The 16,091-nt window shown below is 30.2% G+C and overlaps 2 protein-coding genes across 2 annotated transcripts; both read left to right on the forward strand.

The window, feature by feature from the left end:
• The first annotated feature begins 1,827 nt into the window (after positions 1-1,827).
• Positions 1,828-3,917, forward strand: LOC141705835 (coatomer subunit beta'-2-like). The gene is made up of 9 exons (XM_074508715.1): positions 1,828-1,923; positions 2,065-2,085; positions 2,178-2,239; positions 2,350-2,404; positions 2,505-2,541; positions 2,666-3,123; positions 3,219-3,376; positions 3,453-3,521; positions 3,632-3,917. The coding sequence occupies exons 1-9, from the start codon at positions 1,921-1,923 to the stop codon at positions 3,684-3,686; spliced, it is 918 nt and encodes a 305-aa protein (XP_074364816.1). The 5' UTR covers positions 1,828-1,920; the 3' UTR covers positions 3,687-3,917.
• A 4,006-nt stretch (positions 3,918-7,923) lies between these two features.
• LOC141707032 (uncharacterized) lies at positions 7,924-12,517 on the forward strand. The gene is made up of 4 exons (XM_074510001.1): positions 7,924-8,127; positions 8,480-8,706; positions 9,219-10,419; positions 11,950-12,517. Exons 1-4 carry the CDS (start codon positions 8,058-8,060, stop codon positions 11,961-11,963), a joined length of 1,512 nt encoding a protein of 503 aa, XP_074366102.1. The 5' UTR covers positions 7,924-8,057; the 3' UTR covers positions 11,964-12,517.
• Positions 12,518-16,091: the final 3,574 nt, after the last annotated feature.

A 16,091-nucleotide genomic window follows, 5' to 3' on the forward strand; every position in this document is an offset into this window, starting at 1 on the left:
TCTGAGCATTTTGGGCAGTTGAAGGTGGAAAATAGTGTATTTTGGGCATTCTTTCTATTATTAGCTTAAAACCTGTGTCATGTACGGATCGGATTTTTTTTAATATTATATAAAAAAGTTTAAAAAATATTTTAAATTCAATTCTTAATTTTGTTCATTTATAACTTTAAATTATATAACTTCATGATATTATATTAGTAGACATATATGTTCAAAACTTTTTTGGACATTTAAACTTATTTAAAGTGATATCATTGTTAGGGGGATTATTATTATAACGAAATTATTATTTTATTGAAGCTAGAAATATAATGTCTCAATTATGTTGGGACCTTCAAAAATATTATTTTAGCATGGTGATTACTTAATCGATTAACTATAACTCTATAAAAAATATTTTAAAAAGACAATATTACTTATTGGACAATATAGTTTTATTGATAATTTTATGTGTATTTTTTAAAAAACTAATATTAATGTTTTAATTAAAATTTGATTTTTTTTAATTCACATCAATAGGATACGAATTTTACTTACTCTAATATAAATTTGATTTATCTCGGATAAGTGGTTTATATTATTTTATTTTAACCCGATGTCGGATGCCCAATACACCGATCAAATCAAACTAATTATTTTTAGTGTTTTTTTTTAAATCTGGATTAATAAGATAATTTGGTTTTAGACTGAATAATTAGTATATATTAATTTATTTTTGTTGGTCGAATTGTATTTTTATTTTAGTTTTGTGTTAATCTGAATCAATTGTATAATGTATTTTTTAGCTTGGATAAATAATATATATTATTTTGTTTATCTAAGTTTATAATTGATAGTATTGTTATTTTATCTTAATCGGAGTCACACGATATATCAACTAAATCTTAATAATAATATTTAGTTTGCTTAAATTTAATTTAGCCCGAAGTAGAAAATTAGAATAATATAGAACTCGATATGAATTAAAATATAAATTGGTAGAAGAAGTTAAATTTAATATAAATTATAATGATATAGAGTTCGTTATAAAATATAATTGAAATTGATAAAGTAATAGATGAAGTTGACTTCAATATCAATTAGAATTAGAATTTATTGACCCAACAATTAAAATTAGAATAATTAAGCAAGTGTAATTAAGTAATTTCAGCGAGTACCGATCAACCGACTACCAAATTTTTAATGTTTCGTCTATTATAATATAATATAGATAGTATAGATATGTGTATATGATTAAAACTGAATATTAACAAAAATTAAATGTGTCTGTAACTAAATTTTTTATAGGATTTGAAATAAATTTTAATTATCACATTTGAAATATTAACCCCTTATATTTAAAAAAATAGGCTTGCTTTTGTATTTAAAACAGAATTAAATTTAAATAATTATCAAAAATTAAATTTAGATTTCTTAAGCCCTTTATTTAATACAGTATATTATAATTATAATATCACAAAATTTTATCAGATTTGAATATATTTATAAATATTATAATTTTAATTTTGGGATAGGAAACAAAACATTGAAAAATTCAAAATAACCGTGTCGCGGTTCTTAGCATAACTTAGCATTTTTTTAATATATCTCCTCACCAAGGCTTTGCAACTAGTCAAAAACAGAAACACTACAACTCTTTGATCTCCACCATCAATTCGTAACACATGCGGAAATCAACGGCCATAAGACCATGTTGTGACACACCATTGAATACAACAAATAATCTGTACAATCAAGAGTTTTAATTTTCTAGATGAAAAAGATCCGGAGAACTCGGATTATCTTAATTGCTAAGGCTTCCCTTTCCTATATATACTAGTTTTTCGAGAGTTTCGTATTCACAAAATATTTACTACAACTTTCAAGCTCTAACAACAAAATCTGCATTTTCTTCACAGTTTCAACATCTAACTTTATAATATGGTGAGCTCATAACTTTAATTATGAGTATACAAATGTTGCATTTGTCTTATACAATAACATGGTCTCCAATTTGTACTGACCAAATATTTCATTTTTGTTTTTTTTTTCTTGTTTATTCGCGGTATGTTTGGCTAACTACAGTCTTTGGCAATCAAGATTCAGGTGTGTAATGTTCTCTTTAGTTACATGTAAATGTAGCATCTTCTTAACTGATTGGTGGCACAGTATCTGATAACTATGGTTAATGTATGCAGAACGAATTCGATCGCCGATCCGAGAGAGTTAAGTGTGTGGATTTGCATCCAACACAACCCTGGTAAGTTCTTTAACTCAACTTGACAACTTTTTTGGATGTTCTCATTACAAAACCACATGCATTGCATATACTTAAAAAAAATGAAGATGATGTTCTTGTTCTTTGTGCAGGGCACTACTCAGTTTGTACTCAGGGACTGTGTGCATCTGGAACTATCAGTCCCAAGTAAGTTACATGTCTTATGTTTCCGGTTGTGACTCTACTTTATTTACAATATGAACAGATTTTGTAAGCGCCTGCTCAAACTCTGTTTGATATTTTATAGGAAACAGAGAAGTCATTTAAAATCGCTGAAACGCCAGGTACATTGCCATCACTAGTCCTTATATCTTGATGATATTCTAAATTTAGTTGCCTGCTGTGAGTTTATGACTCGTTTACGATGGGTTTGAAGACTAAGTATGAATTGTGTATGATTGTTTGCAGTAAGATGTGCAAAGTTTATACCAGGAAAAGATTGTTTTGTCGCTGGAGCTGATGACAAAATGATTCGCGTATACAACTACAGCACTGCAGAAAAGATCAAAGAATTTGAAGCACACACTGACTATATCAGGTCAGTGGATGTGCATCCAAGCCTTCCATATGTTCTATCAGCGTCTGATGACAAGCTCATCAAGCTCTGGAACTGGGAAAAAGACTGGGAATGCACTCAAATTTTCGAGGGACATGAGCATTATGTTATGCAAGCAGCGTTCAATCCGAAAGAGACTAGCACATTTGCTAGTGCATCCCTTGATTCTAAAACAATAATATGGAACGTTGGATCTCCGAATCCAAAGCATGTGCTAGAGGGCCATTCTAAAGGAGTAAATACTGTTGAATTCTTCGTCGCTGGAGATAAATCATTTGTCCTTACAGGTTCCGACGATTTTACTGCCAAGGTATACACTATGTCATTTTGTATCAATATTTACATAAACTACAATTACTGCTAAATAAATTGTGGACATGTTAACATGTAACATTGTACAATCAGGTGTGGGATTATCATACTGGAGCTTGCCTTCATACACTAGAAGGCCATACAAACAATGTCACTTCTGTACGTTTTCTTGGGGATGTTCCAAATGGACCACTGATAATTACAGGTTCAGAAGATGAGACCATTCGCATATGGAACACCACAACCTACAGGTAATTTCCACTAAATTTCATTACAACCATCCATCTCATGACCTCGAATTTATTATATTACTTTTGTCGATTTTAGGCTTGAGAACACAATAACCAGCAAATTTGGAAGAGTTTGGACGATTGGATGCTTGACAAGTTCACCCCAGTAAGTCTGCTGACAAGCACTAATAACTTGAGTTGTTTCCCTAAAAGATTTTAATTTTTATAAATTTATACTCGAAACTTAAAAGACGGTTTTTATAACTCTGTCAACAGGATTATAATTGGTTGTGATCAAGGAACCATCATGGGAGAAGTTACAAATGCTTAAAGTTAAAGATTCTCTGTGTCTCTCCTGGTGGAAAAGCTACTCAGCTATATTGCTTCTAGTTTCTATTTTATTTTGCTATTTGTATTGTTGTGTTTTGTAAGAATAACTCTGTGACATATGTGGCATTCACAGAAGATATTAAATAAATGAATAGATCACCATCGGATTGTACTGGTGTAACTACTTTGGTTTAGTCAAAAACAAATGTTAATCCATTTTCACTTGTAAACATCTTCATAGAGTTCAAAACAACCAACATTATGCAAGAACTCAACCAGACCTTATGTTAAAGGTAAGTAAATATATGTTCAGATCACTGTTAAAGTTTATCTAGATAATACGGGCATATAAAGTTTATCCAGGTAATACCGGCCCTAATCCAAAAAATGGCTCAAATGGCCCAATAAAGTTTTAGGTTCTAAAATCACTAATGCTATTCCTGATAAAATCAAAAAAAAGTTTGCTAATACTATTAGAAATGATAAAACAATGATATGGAAAGTTTGGATGAATTTATACTTATAGCGAGTCTCAATAACATTGTCTATTATTTACTCTGAATCTACAAACACACAGTCTAATTTTCATAATCCATTTCATTATGTTGGCTATAATTTATAGTAAGCCGAGATGTAATAAACGAGTTTGAGTACTTTTGAACGAATTAAAGACGTGTATTCAATTGGAATTTTGGAGGATTTTCATGGATTTTAGAAATCATGCGTTATTCAATTTGGTTTTTATATAATTTTTTAAAATCTGAAGATATTCAATAAGGATTGAAAAAAATCTTTTAAAATATGAGTGTATTCAATTTAGATTTTAAAAAGTCAATCAAAATTTGGTGGTATTCAATTTAGATTTTAAAAAATCAATCAAAATCTGATATTCAAAAGTCCATGGATTTTATTTTATTTAAAAAAGTTGTGGATTTTGATAGATTTACGGGTACATTTTTAATATCTTGAAATCTCTTCAAAATACATGAGATTTTGATGGATTTCTAACACTACAAGATTTCAGATCAACTCCATCAAAATCCACGACAAATTAAAATCAACAAAAACTTTTAAAATTCATATATTATTAAAAATCCTTTAAAATCTGAAATGAATACACCTCCTGAACCTCCGTTTCAAATTAAATGAGATGTAATTTAAGTACCAAAATTATCATATACTGATTTTAGGGTTTTGAGAGTCGACCCCCAAAATTAAAGTTCTAGCCACCACTTTTCCATTCTTCAACCTTTATCCATCAATCGATCAAGCCCCCTTTGGTTCTCTCATCTCTTCTTTTATTTATCTATTATTTTTTTTCAATAAAACCAATATCTAATTCTTTTCGGATGAAATCTTGTCGAGTATCTTGTTATCAAGGTTGTTAGTCATGCCCATCTTTTTGGGATGTTAGTATTGTATGTCGTGATGTTCTTCTATCTTTTGTTGCCGGTTTCGGTAGTCGCTCTAAGAATGATTTATATGATATTTTTGGAGATCTGTAAGACTTGTATCAGATCTGGGACGGTGGTGGATATCGCAAAAGCTCACCTTTCACAACAAAAAAGTGTTCGTATTTTAGGGGCAGTTGTTGCTCTACTATCCGTTAATATAATTGATAGTATTAAATATTGGGTTACAGATGATACTTATGTAAAAGTCAAAATGTGTTACTACTAGTTTCAGAATTGATGTAGGTTGGATTACTTCATATGATTGTAATACTTTTTAGTTTAAAAAATTTGAATATTTTATGTGTTAAACAATTTGAAAAACAAAACAATTATTTGGTTAAGTTGACCGTTGGGGTTTGTCCAATATTTTAATGAAATTTTTACTTTATTTGTAAAAAAAATGAGATGTAATTTATGAATTAAACGAGTCAAATTTTTGACCCCAACTCAAATCGATCGGTTATACTCGACTAAACGATCTCAAAGTTATTTTCAAGATCGACTCATGTTCAAGCTCCAGGCAAACGATTAAACAAGTTAGAGCACTCATGCTACCTGTTTAATCTCTACTCAAATGTTTCTCTTTTAACCGGAGCACAATTTGTTTTGCTTAATTTTAATTTATAATGTTTGAGAAAAACTTAAACTATTTATTTAACATAATCAATTATTTTAAAATTTTAAATAAAATAAAAATAACTTGTCCATGATATTCGTTCTGAATAAATTATAAAATATTATAAAAATATGAAAGTCAAAATTTTATTCATCTCAAACTTTTTTGAAAAGTCGGATATAAATAAAAGCATTTTAAAGAAAATCTGATTCTGTCCAACTCATATTTCAAAATACCCCAACTTCGTATGATTTTGAAGTCTGTGATCTTTTAAAACGCCCATAAATTCAGTCCATTCTGCATGTAAGTAACCACCACAAATATTACCGAATTCCCCTAATTTTCAAAATACACGATAATGCAACAAAAAAAGAGGACAATAATGAAAATTTTATGAATAATATAATATTTCTTTTGATCTTCTTTCTAATAAATATTATATAATATATTATTTTATATAAAAATCTTTAAAAGTATCATATATCTTTGTAAAAAAATTATAGTAATTTTTATAAAGATAAGAAAATCTAGAGTATCTTGTACATTTTTTTCACAAGATAAAATATCTTGTGTATATCTATTAAAACAATAATCAAATATCCATATTTAGCATAAATTTAGAATAAAGAAGATAATATAATATTCATCATTATATTGTTATAAAGATAAACACATCAGAAAGGAGGTGGCCGATATTGTATCAATAATCGAATATGATTAGTCGTTTGTTGGAACTAAATATTCCATTTAGGCAAAATGGAACCAAACCAAGACCCATTATTGATTATTGAGCTAGTGAGCTCCTGCACTACCCTTGACACTCCATATTGGTTGTATCCGCTTTAACATTTTTATTTATTTTAAAGAAAGTTATAAAATTAACAAAGCATTGGTGGAGTTCTTCATTTCTAGGGTACATAGATTATAATAAAAAGTTATAATATGTCATTTTGAAAAAAATTATAAATTATAAAATATATAATGAAATGTAATTTTAATAAAATTAATATATTGCAGTTCCATAAATTAGGATGATGGGTGGCAAAAGATTAGTCTTGTAATGGCTAGAAAAATAAGAAATATAGGGTGGTTTTGTATATATAATTATTATAGCGTATTTAATAGTTAATATATTTTTTCTATTAAACTGACAATGATTTCAAAAACATTTATCACATGTATTCTTTTAATTCAAAGTGTATTATTTTTTCTTCATGGTTTTTATGTTCTAGGAAAAAAAGTCACATTATCATTTCAATAAAAAAAATTAAGCTAGGATATTGACATACGTAGAAATTTATATAGATCATTAAACACAGTTCCTAGATACTTCAGATTTAAAAAATTATAAGAGAGAAAAGTTTCATATTAATTATGCAAAAAAAAATATTTTTAAAATTATAACTATAAACACGTTTCAAATGTTATAAAATGTTGAATTTAAATATCATATTTATATAACACTATATATCATAACACATAATCAACCTAGAATTTTATAAACAATTAAAGTAGTTGATATATATATATATATTTATAAATAATCAAGATTCTAATCTCAAAACAATGTAACACCAATATTCTAAAATGCATTTTTGAAGATATATTTTTCAGATTAAGATTCCCTAAATATAATATAAAAATGTTAAAACCTACACATTTTATTTTAAATCTTTAGTCTAAAAAAAAGTTCAAAATATGTGCATGGCTTTCCGATTTGATGCCCTAAACATAACCTAAACTCATAGTAAAAAATTAAACATTTTGTTATTTCAAAACTCATAACAAAACCATTAAAACTAAAAATACGAGGCTGTCTCCAACATTTTAACTGTGGATGTTCGCCACACAAACAAACAGACAACGATGTTATGTAATATCATTCATGTTGAGTACAACCATGGAAATACACCAAGGACATAGCTGTTTACATTCCAATAAAATAGTGTCAACACTTAACATAAACAATGCAATGCAAAATAAATAAATACATCATTTTTAGCATAGTTTGTTTCATCCTGTCAACAAAAAAAATGGTTTGTTTATTTAAATACCATGCTTCAAATTCCACCATTTTCAACTTTTTCACTATCAGTGCCACATATTTCTACAGTTTGTACCTAAAAATATTAAATGCAAAAAGGAAAAAAATGGTATCTCAAATACATATCATCACTATTTATACAATGTTGTAGCTTCCCTTACACCTCTCTCTTTTGCTCTCTAGGCAGATATATTTTTTTATAAATCTAATTTTCACATTACTGTAAAGAAAGTTGTTTTACAGAGGGGGCATAAGCATATGCCCTCAGCTCCTCCTTCAGATCTTAGTGTGTTTTTTCCAAGATTCTCATCTGGGTCTTCTTTAATCGGTTAGTTTGTTGTAAAGATTTGAGCTTTTTGATTGTTTTGATTCATTTTATGATGTTGGTCATTTTTATTTTGATTGAATCTGTTGTTTTTTTGAGTGGTATGTGATTTTCTTGATCATCAGACATGTTTTGTATTGAATCTAGGATTGTACAATTGTTTAAAGTAGTGTTAGTGTGTTTGTGATGTTTGTTGGTGTGTAGATTAACAATTTGGATGTGTGTTTGATGAAGTGATGGATAAAGTTTGTGTCTTTGGCTAGTTGTGGTGTTGATGATTGTAAAGTTTGGTTCTTTTTGGATGATTAATTGAATTTGAGAAATGTAATTGATGTGGATTGGTTTCGGTGTGTAGATATGATGCAGACGGATCTGGGAAAACTTTTCATAGGTGGAATCTCGTGGGACACCGATGAGGAACGTCTCAAGGAGTATTTTGGTGGCTATGGCGAGATACAGGAGGCGGTGATTATGAAGGATCGAGCAACTGGCCGTGCTCGTGGTTTCGGGTTTATTGTGTTTGCGGATCCTGCTGTTGCCGACCGGGTCATTAAAGAGAAGCACAACATAGATGGCAGGATGGTGAGTTTATTTATCAGATACATGTTTGCATTGATGTTAGTTAATTTAACAAGTAGATTTGCTTCAAAAAAGGGAAATGGTAGCAGATTAATCATTGAATCTACATTTAATGATGTTTAACAATAATTACTGTGTAAAAGACAAATTAGAGCAAAATGTTAAATGCCTTGAGAATCTTAATTTTGGTTTTTTGTAGTTGAGTTAATGATAAATCAAAATATAAAAAATGTGGATGCCTCAGGATAATTAAGAGTAACCTGCATTGTGTCTTTATGTGTAAAATGATAATTAGAGTAACCTGCGTTGTGTTTTTATGTGTAGAAGGATAATTAAGAGTAACCTGCATTGTGTTTTAATGTGTAAAAGGTCAATTCTTTGTCCTTATTCCATATTTACATTGCTCCTTAACTTCTATTAACTGCTTGACTTGCCAAAGTCCATTAACTTGTAATGAAAAGACCTAAATGCTTACTATTTTCTAATTATTTACTCTAACCAATTCTCTTGTCTAGGTTGAGGCTAAAAAGGCTGTTCCAAGGGATGATCACTCAAGTGCCAACACAATGAGTAGACAGAGTGGTAGCATTCAGAGTTCTCCAGGTCCGCTACGCACAAGAAAGATATTTGTTGGTGGTTTAGCTTCTACTGTTACTGAGAGTGATTTCAAACTTTACTTTGAGCAATTTGGAACGGTCACTGATGGTGTAGTGATGTATGATCACAACACTCAAAGGCCAAGGGGATTTGGGTTCATTACATACGATTCAGAAGATGCAGTCGATAAAGTGTTGCTCAAAACTTTTCATGAGCTTAATGGTAAGATGGTAGAGGTCAAGCGTGCAGTCCCAAAAGACTTATCCCCTAGTCCTATCCGAAGCCCACTTGGTGCATACAATTATGGTTTGAATAGGATCAACAACTTCCTAAGTGGCTACAATCAGGGATACTCCCCTAGTGCAGCTGCAGGATATGGTGTCAGGATGGACAATAGATTCAGTCCGATAACAGCCGGAAGGGGTGGCTTTTCTCCCTTTGGTTCCGGATATGGAATGGGTTTGAATTTAGAAGCAGGGCTAAGCCCAAATTTTGGGGGGAACTCGAATTTCAGCAGTACTGTCGGCTATGGAAGGGGTATGAGCCCTTATTATGTTGGTAACTCAAACAGGTTTACTAGCTCTGTTGGTTTCGACGGTGGAAATGGAGGAAATACTTCTTTCTTTAGTTCCCCTACTCGAAATTTGTGGAACAATGGGGGTCTTAACTCTACTAATTCAAGTGGGTATCTGGGTTCCGGGAGTGGCAGCATTGGAGGAGTAAACTTTGCCAACAGTGGTCTCAACTGGGGCTCTACCCCAATTTCACCTCAGGGTGGAACAAGGGGAAATATTTCTAATCAAGGCGGGAATCTGAGTTATGGCGGTGCCGATAACATTTACAATCTGGGTGGTGTTGGATATGGGAGAAACACTGCAACTACCGGTGCACAATCATCATCATATGCTGCGTCCAATGGTGGCTTCGATGCACCATTTGCAGACTTTTATGGAAGTAGTTCAGTGTATGCAGACAACACATGGCGTGCTGCAGATTCCGAGAGAGAGGAGGCTGCTGCTTTTGGTTATGCACTTGGTGGAGCTAGCGATGTCCAGGTCAAGACTTCTCCTGGTTATGTTGGTGGTGGTTACAGTGTTTCCAAAGGACAGGCGAACAGAGGTAACAGCTACTAATTCTTTTAGTACTGCTTCCCTGTATGATTTCAACTTTGTGCTATATACGTTCACTCAGCATATTTAGTCATAACCTACTTTGGTGTAGTCTTATTGGCAAAAAAGGTTAATTTATAAAGATAGCTGAAATATAACTTAAAATAATCTTTTACTACTCATGCATCAGCTGATAAAGTCCTGTTGGAATATCATTTTTTTCTGGAGTCTATTGTTGTGTCTAGTAGTGATGATGCAGTAATAATGTGTCTGCTAGAACTCTATAACCAAGTGACCTTTGTACTTGATCAATTACAAAGAAACAGAAAGGCTATGAAGCATTATGATCATTTGGGAAAATGCCTTGTACCTAGGGAATATATATATTTCAATGATTTTTTATGTAACTGTATGGAAACACTAATCACAAATATCATTCTCAACTCTCCACTTGATACCTTTTATACTAATTGTATTTGATAATTGTACCGACCTTACAACTTGTGTGATATTCCTTAGTTGCTTTAGTGAATTTAGGTAACCAAGTTCCTATTCAGAGGAAGAATGTTCTATATTTTTTTCTTGCCTTATAGTTGTAATTAAAAAAAGGCTAATACTTAACATTTCTTCCAAGACGATAACTGTGTCTAGATGGAACACCTTGCGAGCATATATCATTAAGTTCTATTTGTATGTCACTTGTGGTACAGTAAGCAGCAATGGTCTACTTCTGTAACATGATTATTTCTGTATGTTGCATTCCAAAAAGTTAGCTGTCATGATTAATTTACCCTTGATACATATATTTCGTGAAACTTTTCTTGGTTGGCACTTTTGTATCTCATAGTCCTGTTTCCTGGAATTGACAATTTAATCTCTGAAATTTTAGAAATTGGATTCCCTTTTAATCAAGTGATCTTAGGAGAAGAAAATTGTACATGTCGTTATTACATTTAGATCACTACTAATTAAATAATATAATGTAGTCCTATTATAATATGTTGAGTTTGATATGATACCTTAAATATTTTCAGAACCTAAATTTACATCATGAAAATTTTTCCATTTACAACTGATTACAAGATAATCTGTTGAATTCAGAAAACAATCTGAGTAAGAAAGTGCTTCATTGTAACATTAAAAGAGTCGATGTAATTTTTTATTTTTTTTGGGTAAATGAGAGTCGATGTAATTTCATATATGTAGTTTGGAGTTTTCATACACACCTTCAGAGAGGCTTCTTGCTACAAAGGTCTCTGCTGAAAATTGAGGGCTCGTTCTCTAATTGTCGGTATTATCTAAATACGGTATAGTTGTTGTGTTGATGAGCACCTTGGCATTGTTACAAGTGCTGAGTGCTGACAGATCTTGTTCTTTGATTATAAGATTTACTTAATCAGTGAATTCTGGCAGATGATGCAGTGTTGAACTTTGACGTATTTTTCGCACGTGCATGTACTAATTTTTTTTTTGAAAATATATTATTTATACTTATCTACCTATCTACACATGCTAACAATGTTAAATAAACTTGCTGCAGGAATGGCTAGCTAGGAGGAAACTGGAAGTTCAGGGTAATAGTAGTAGCTGAAGTCGGTGTAGCGGTGAACTGTGAAATTTTCATACTACATTTTTAGTACATTTCCATTTGGAAATTTAAAAAAGAACTTGTCATCTAGAGTCAAGTGGAATGCCTGTTCCGAGGAATTTAAGTTTTAGACATATAGAAACTATAAAGAATTTTGTGTTTGAGGATTTCGTTTTTGAGTTACATTTAGATGTTGTTTTTTGGGATTTGAGCGAGATGTAAAATCTGTTTGCGGCTTATAGTGAAAAATGCATCATGCATCTCTGGTGAAAGTGATACATAAAAAGGGAGACAACCTTTTCTTTTTGGTTGATTTTCAGGTTCAGTAACATTGCTGTATTATCTTTGAAAAGATGCCTGTTATCTTGGATTAATTTGTTTCTCTCCCTGGCTTTCGTTATTCATATATGGTTTTCTGTTGAATTATAGCTATGATTTTCTGTTGAATTCTAGCTTGTGTCATTGTTGGATACCCATGTAGTGATGTAGGGTTCCCAGTAATGAAAGTCCTTTGCGATAATTTCCTTGATAATCTTTATGCAAGATTTTATAAGCCATCTGTAGAATAATTTACAGACACATTATCTTTGTTGCTTGGTTTCGAAATATTAAGGGGTGGTCTAGTTAAGGTCCTATGTTTAATCAGTCTGTAACAAGTGTTTACTGAACTGTAGTGCTGTTCTATTGCTGAGATCTTGCCTCGTAGTGGTATACATACACTTTTCTGAGAACTTTACCTGCAGGAGGAACAAATGCGCTTAAATTTATGTTTTTTCGAAAAGCAAAGCAAATTTCATTAAAACCATGCAATCTGAGTACACAACGCCTTGGATTCAGCTGGAGCAACATGCTCCTCAAAGCTATGAGCAGAACATGTCCAAGAGTTTCTAGCCACGGAATGTGCTACTCGGAAGAAATCAGACTTTGACCAGCTTGAATCAAGAGACCAAAAACGGAGTTAAGTTTCAGTTCACTTCGAACTGCTTGTACTGTGACCATACTATCCGATTCGATCACCATAGCTAAGTGCTTTAATAGTTACGCCTGACAGAGTTTTGACTTCCTCTATGGAGAGTGATTTTTGATTCCAGATAAGTTCGTTTCGAACATTCCAAATAGCCCAACAGATTCCAGCTGCTTCACTACCCTTCTCAACGTCGTTTAAATCAAAATATGAAGCTAACCAAGCTCCAAAACAATCTGGGATATTTACCCCATTACTGAGACCTGCACAAAACCAGCAGCTCGTTATTTTGAGTTGCCATAAGTTGTTCCAAAAACCTGAGTTATGCTCCCCTGTTCTGTCATCCTTTTGATCCTCAAGCATATGGTAAGCACTTTTAACTGAAAAATTTCCTCAAGCTTCCCCCTTCCATGCCCAGTAGTCTGAAATCTGCATAAAACATCATGTCAGTTTGGATTCATGAATTTTATTTTAAATTCTCGATTTGATAAAATCATGATAAGTATCAAAAATTTGAATTTGGAATTTGTGCAAATTTAACACAATTAAAGAACAACTATAATTTTTTTTTGAAATACTAGCAAAATACATGTTATTTCAATCCAAATTTTTCATAATTTTTTTAAGAATTTTTTTCCAAATAAATTTCCGAGATTTTTTTCTCCGGAAATTTTCTCCGAAAAACTTCTCGGAATTTTTTTCCCTAGACCTTTATAGCGCAAAAAATTTCCCCGCGAAACTTTCTCGGAAACTTTTTCTAGGAAAATTTTTCGCGAGAACTTTTTCTCGGAAAATATTTTCCCAAGAAACTTTTTTCGAATTTTTTTTCCAAGAAACTTTTTCTCGGGTAATTTTTCCCGAGAAATTTTTTGTCAAGAACGTTTTTCGAAAATATATTCCCGCGAAACTTTTCTTATGAATTTATTTTCCTAATAACTTTTTCTCGAAAAAAATTTCCCATATAACTTTTTCCGATTTTTTTTCTCGAGAATTTGTATTTTTTCAATTTTTTCGAATATATTATATATAATTAATATTTCAATTATCTGACAAAAAAATAGTAAAAATAATAATCTATTATTTCAAGTTTTAAAAAATTCCTAAAGAAAAGCTTTGAATTTCAATTTCTTAAATTTCCAAATATAAGATTTTGGAATCAAAATTTCAAATTTCAAATTTTATAATTTAAATTCTGAAATTATAATTAATATTAATATTTTCAAATGTTACCTAAAGAAATTTCCAGAATTAAATCTGGCGTGGGTGCCTAGTATAAACAAAAGGATCCCCACTATCTGGAAGCCAAGGATGATCAAGTATACTTACATGTTCTCCGAGGCCCGGGTAGCAATCATCATTGAACCGCACAAATTATCAAAATTGTCCGTATTAGAGTATTTTTAATGCTAAAATTTAAAAATGGCTGGCTATATGTCTAATTATTATTATTTTTTAAAATTTTAGCTAAAAGATTAAAATTATACTCAGATAATATTATTTATATTTTCATATGTAAAATTATAGCCAATGACTTTTATGGTTAGTATAATTTTTCTTTACATATTTTATAAAATTGCCATACAGATGACAGTTAGATGCCACCTAAATTATTTACCTAAGAGTTTTCTAGTAATGGAGATGCTCTTATAAAATATAGTTTTTATTTTCATAGGGTGCAGGGTTTTGATAAATCATATAGTACGATACAATTTACATAGTACGGTACAATTTAAGTTTTGATATTTTAATATTTCGATTCAAATTGCACTGCATCTAAATTTTTTTTATATATAAATTTATTTATTATATAGATATAAAATATAATATATATATATATATATATATTTATATTATATATAAATATAATATATAAACATATTATATATAAATATATTATATTTATATTTCTATATTATAGACTTGTTTCTTTTCTACTATAGCTGTGTCTTATAAATGCTAACTTAAATATTATATTATAAATTATCAGTATTTTATTTATTTTTAATAAAAAATATATTATTTTTAGCTTCCTTTTTAGTTAAATTTTTATTACATTTGCATATAAATATTAATATTTTTGAATAAATAAACTGTACAAACCGCAAAAATCGCATCACAATGCATTTTAATGGTGCGGTTTTTGAGTTTACGCAGTGCATGTACAATTTGAAAATTTGATCAAATAGCATGTGCGATTTGATTTGTGATTTGTGGAAAAAATCGCACCGCCCCATCGCGATCACTCCTACTTTCTCGGATTTATTTTATTGCGGACTAATGTTTTATATTGATTATACGGGTTATTTTTTTTACTGCACTTATTATATATTCAAGTAACATGGTAAAATAATAAAAAGTATTTTTAATCCATTTTCAACTTAAAATGTCTTGAATTAAGTTACAAGGAATAAGTGAAAAATTATAAATTTTTTTAAAAAATAAGTGAATATATGCGAATTAAGTTATATGCTATTTGACTAATGGTAACTTTTTTAAAAAAATACTTATAAAAATAAAAAAATAAAAATTTGTAAATTTGCAAAAAAAGAAAAATAATTTTCTTGTAAACATAATTACTATTTAAATAGTTAAATAATAAAATTTCTTACTTTTTAATCTCAAATTGACTTCAATTCATAAGTTAGATCTTAAAAATAATATTTTCTTTAATAATATTATATAATTTGAATTTATTCGTATAAAATAAATGAATCTTATAGTCAAATCAGACTAGAGAAATTAAAAAAACAAGAAATATGAAATTAATCTTATCTGATCAGAAAAAAAGTCCAACTTAGTTCTGCTTGGTCAACATGTCCTCTTTTTTCAACAAAATCAGGTCCAATCCAAAACTTTGAAAAATTCGAATTTAAAACGCTTCGAACAAAAAAATATGAAATTCAAAATTTGATCCGATTGAAGGCCTTCTTAACCCTTAACACTTTTATATTCTTTGGAGGAACATTGTACATGTTGTATGTTGATATTGCTTCTCTCGTCTATGTGGTCTCTTACAAAAAAGAGAAACTATAAGCCACGTTTAAACTAACCTTAATCATGTTTATATTTGGGGCAATTCATCACTAATCACCATCCGCAATTCCGCATTGTCATATAATCAAAAAAGTTA

Source organism: Apium graveolens, chromosome 2, assembly GCF_009905375.1.
Source record: "Apium graveolens cultivar Ventura chromosome 2, ASM990537v1, whole genome shotgun sequence".
In the NCBI taxonomy this organism is placed as follows: Eukaryota; Viridiplantae; Streptophyta; class Magnoliopsida; order Apiales; family Apiaceae; genus Apium; species Apium graveolens.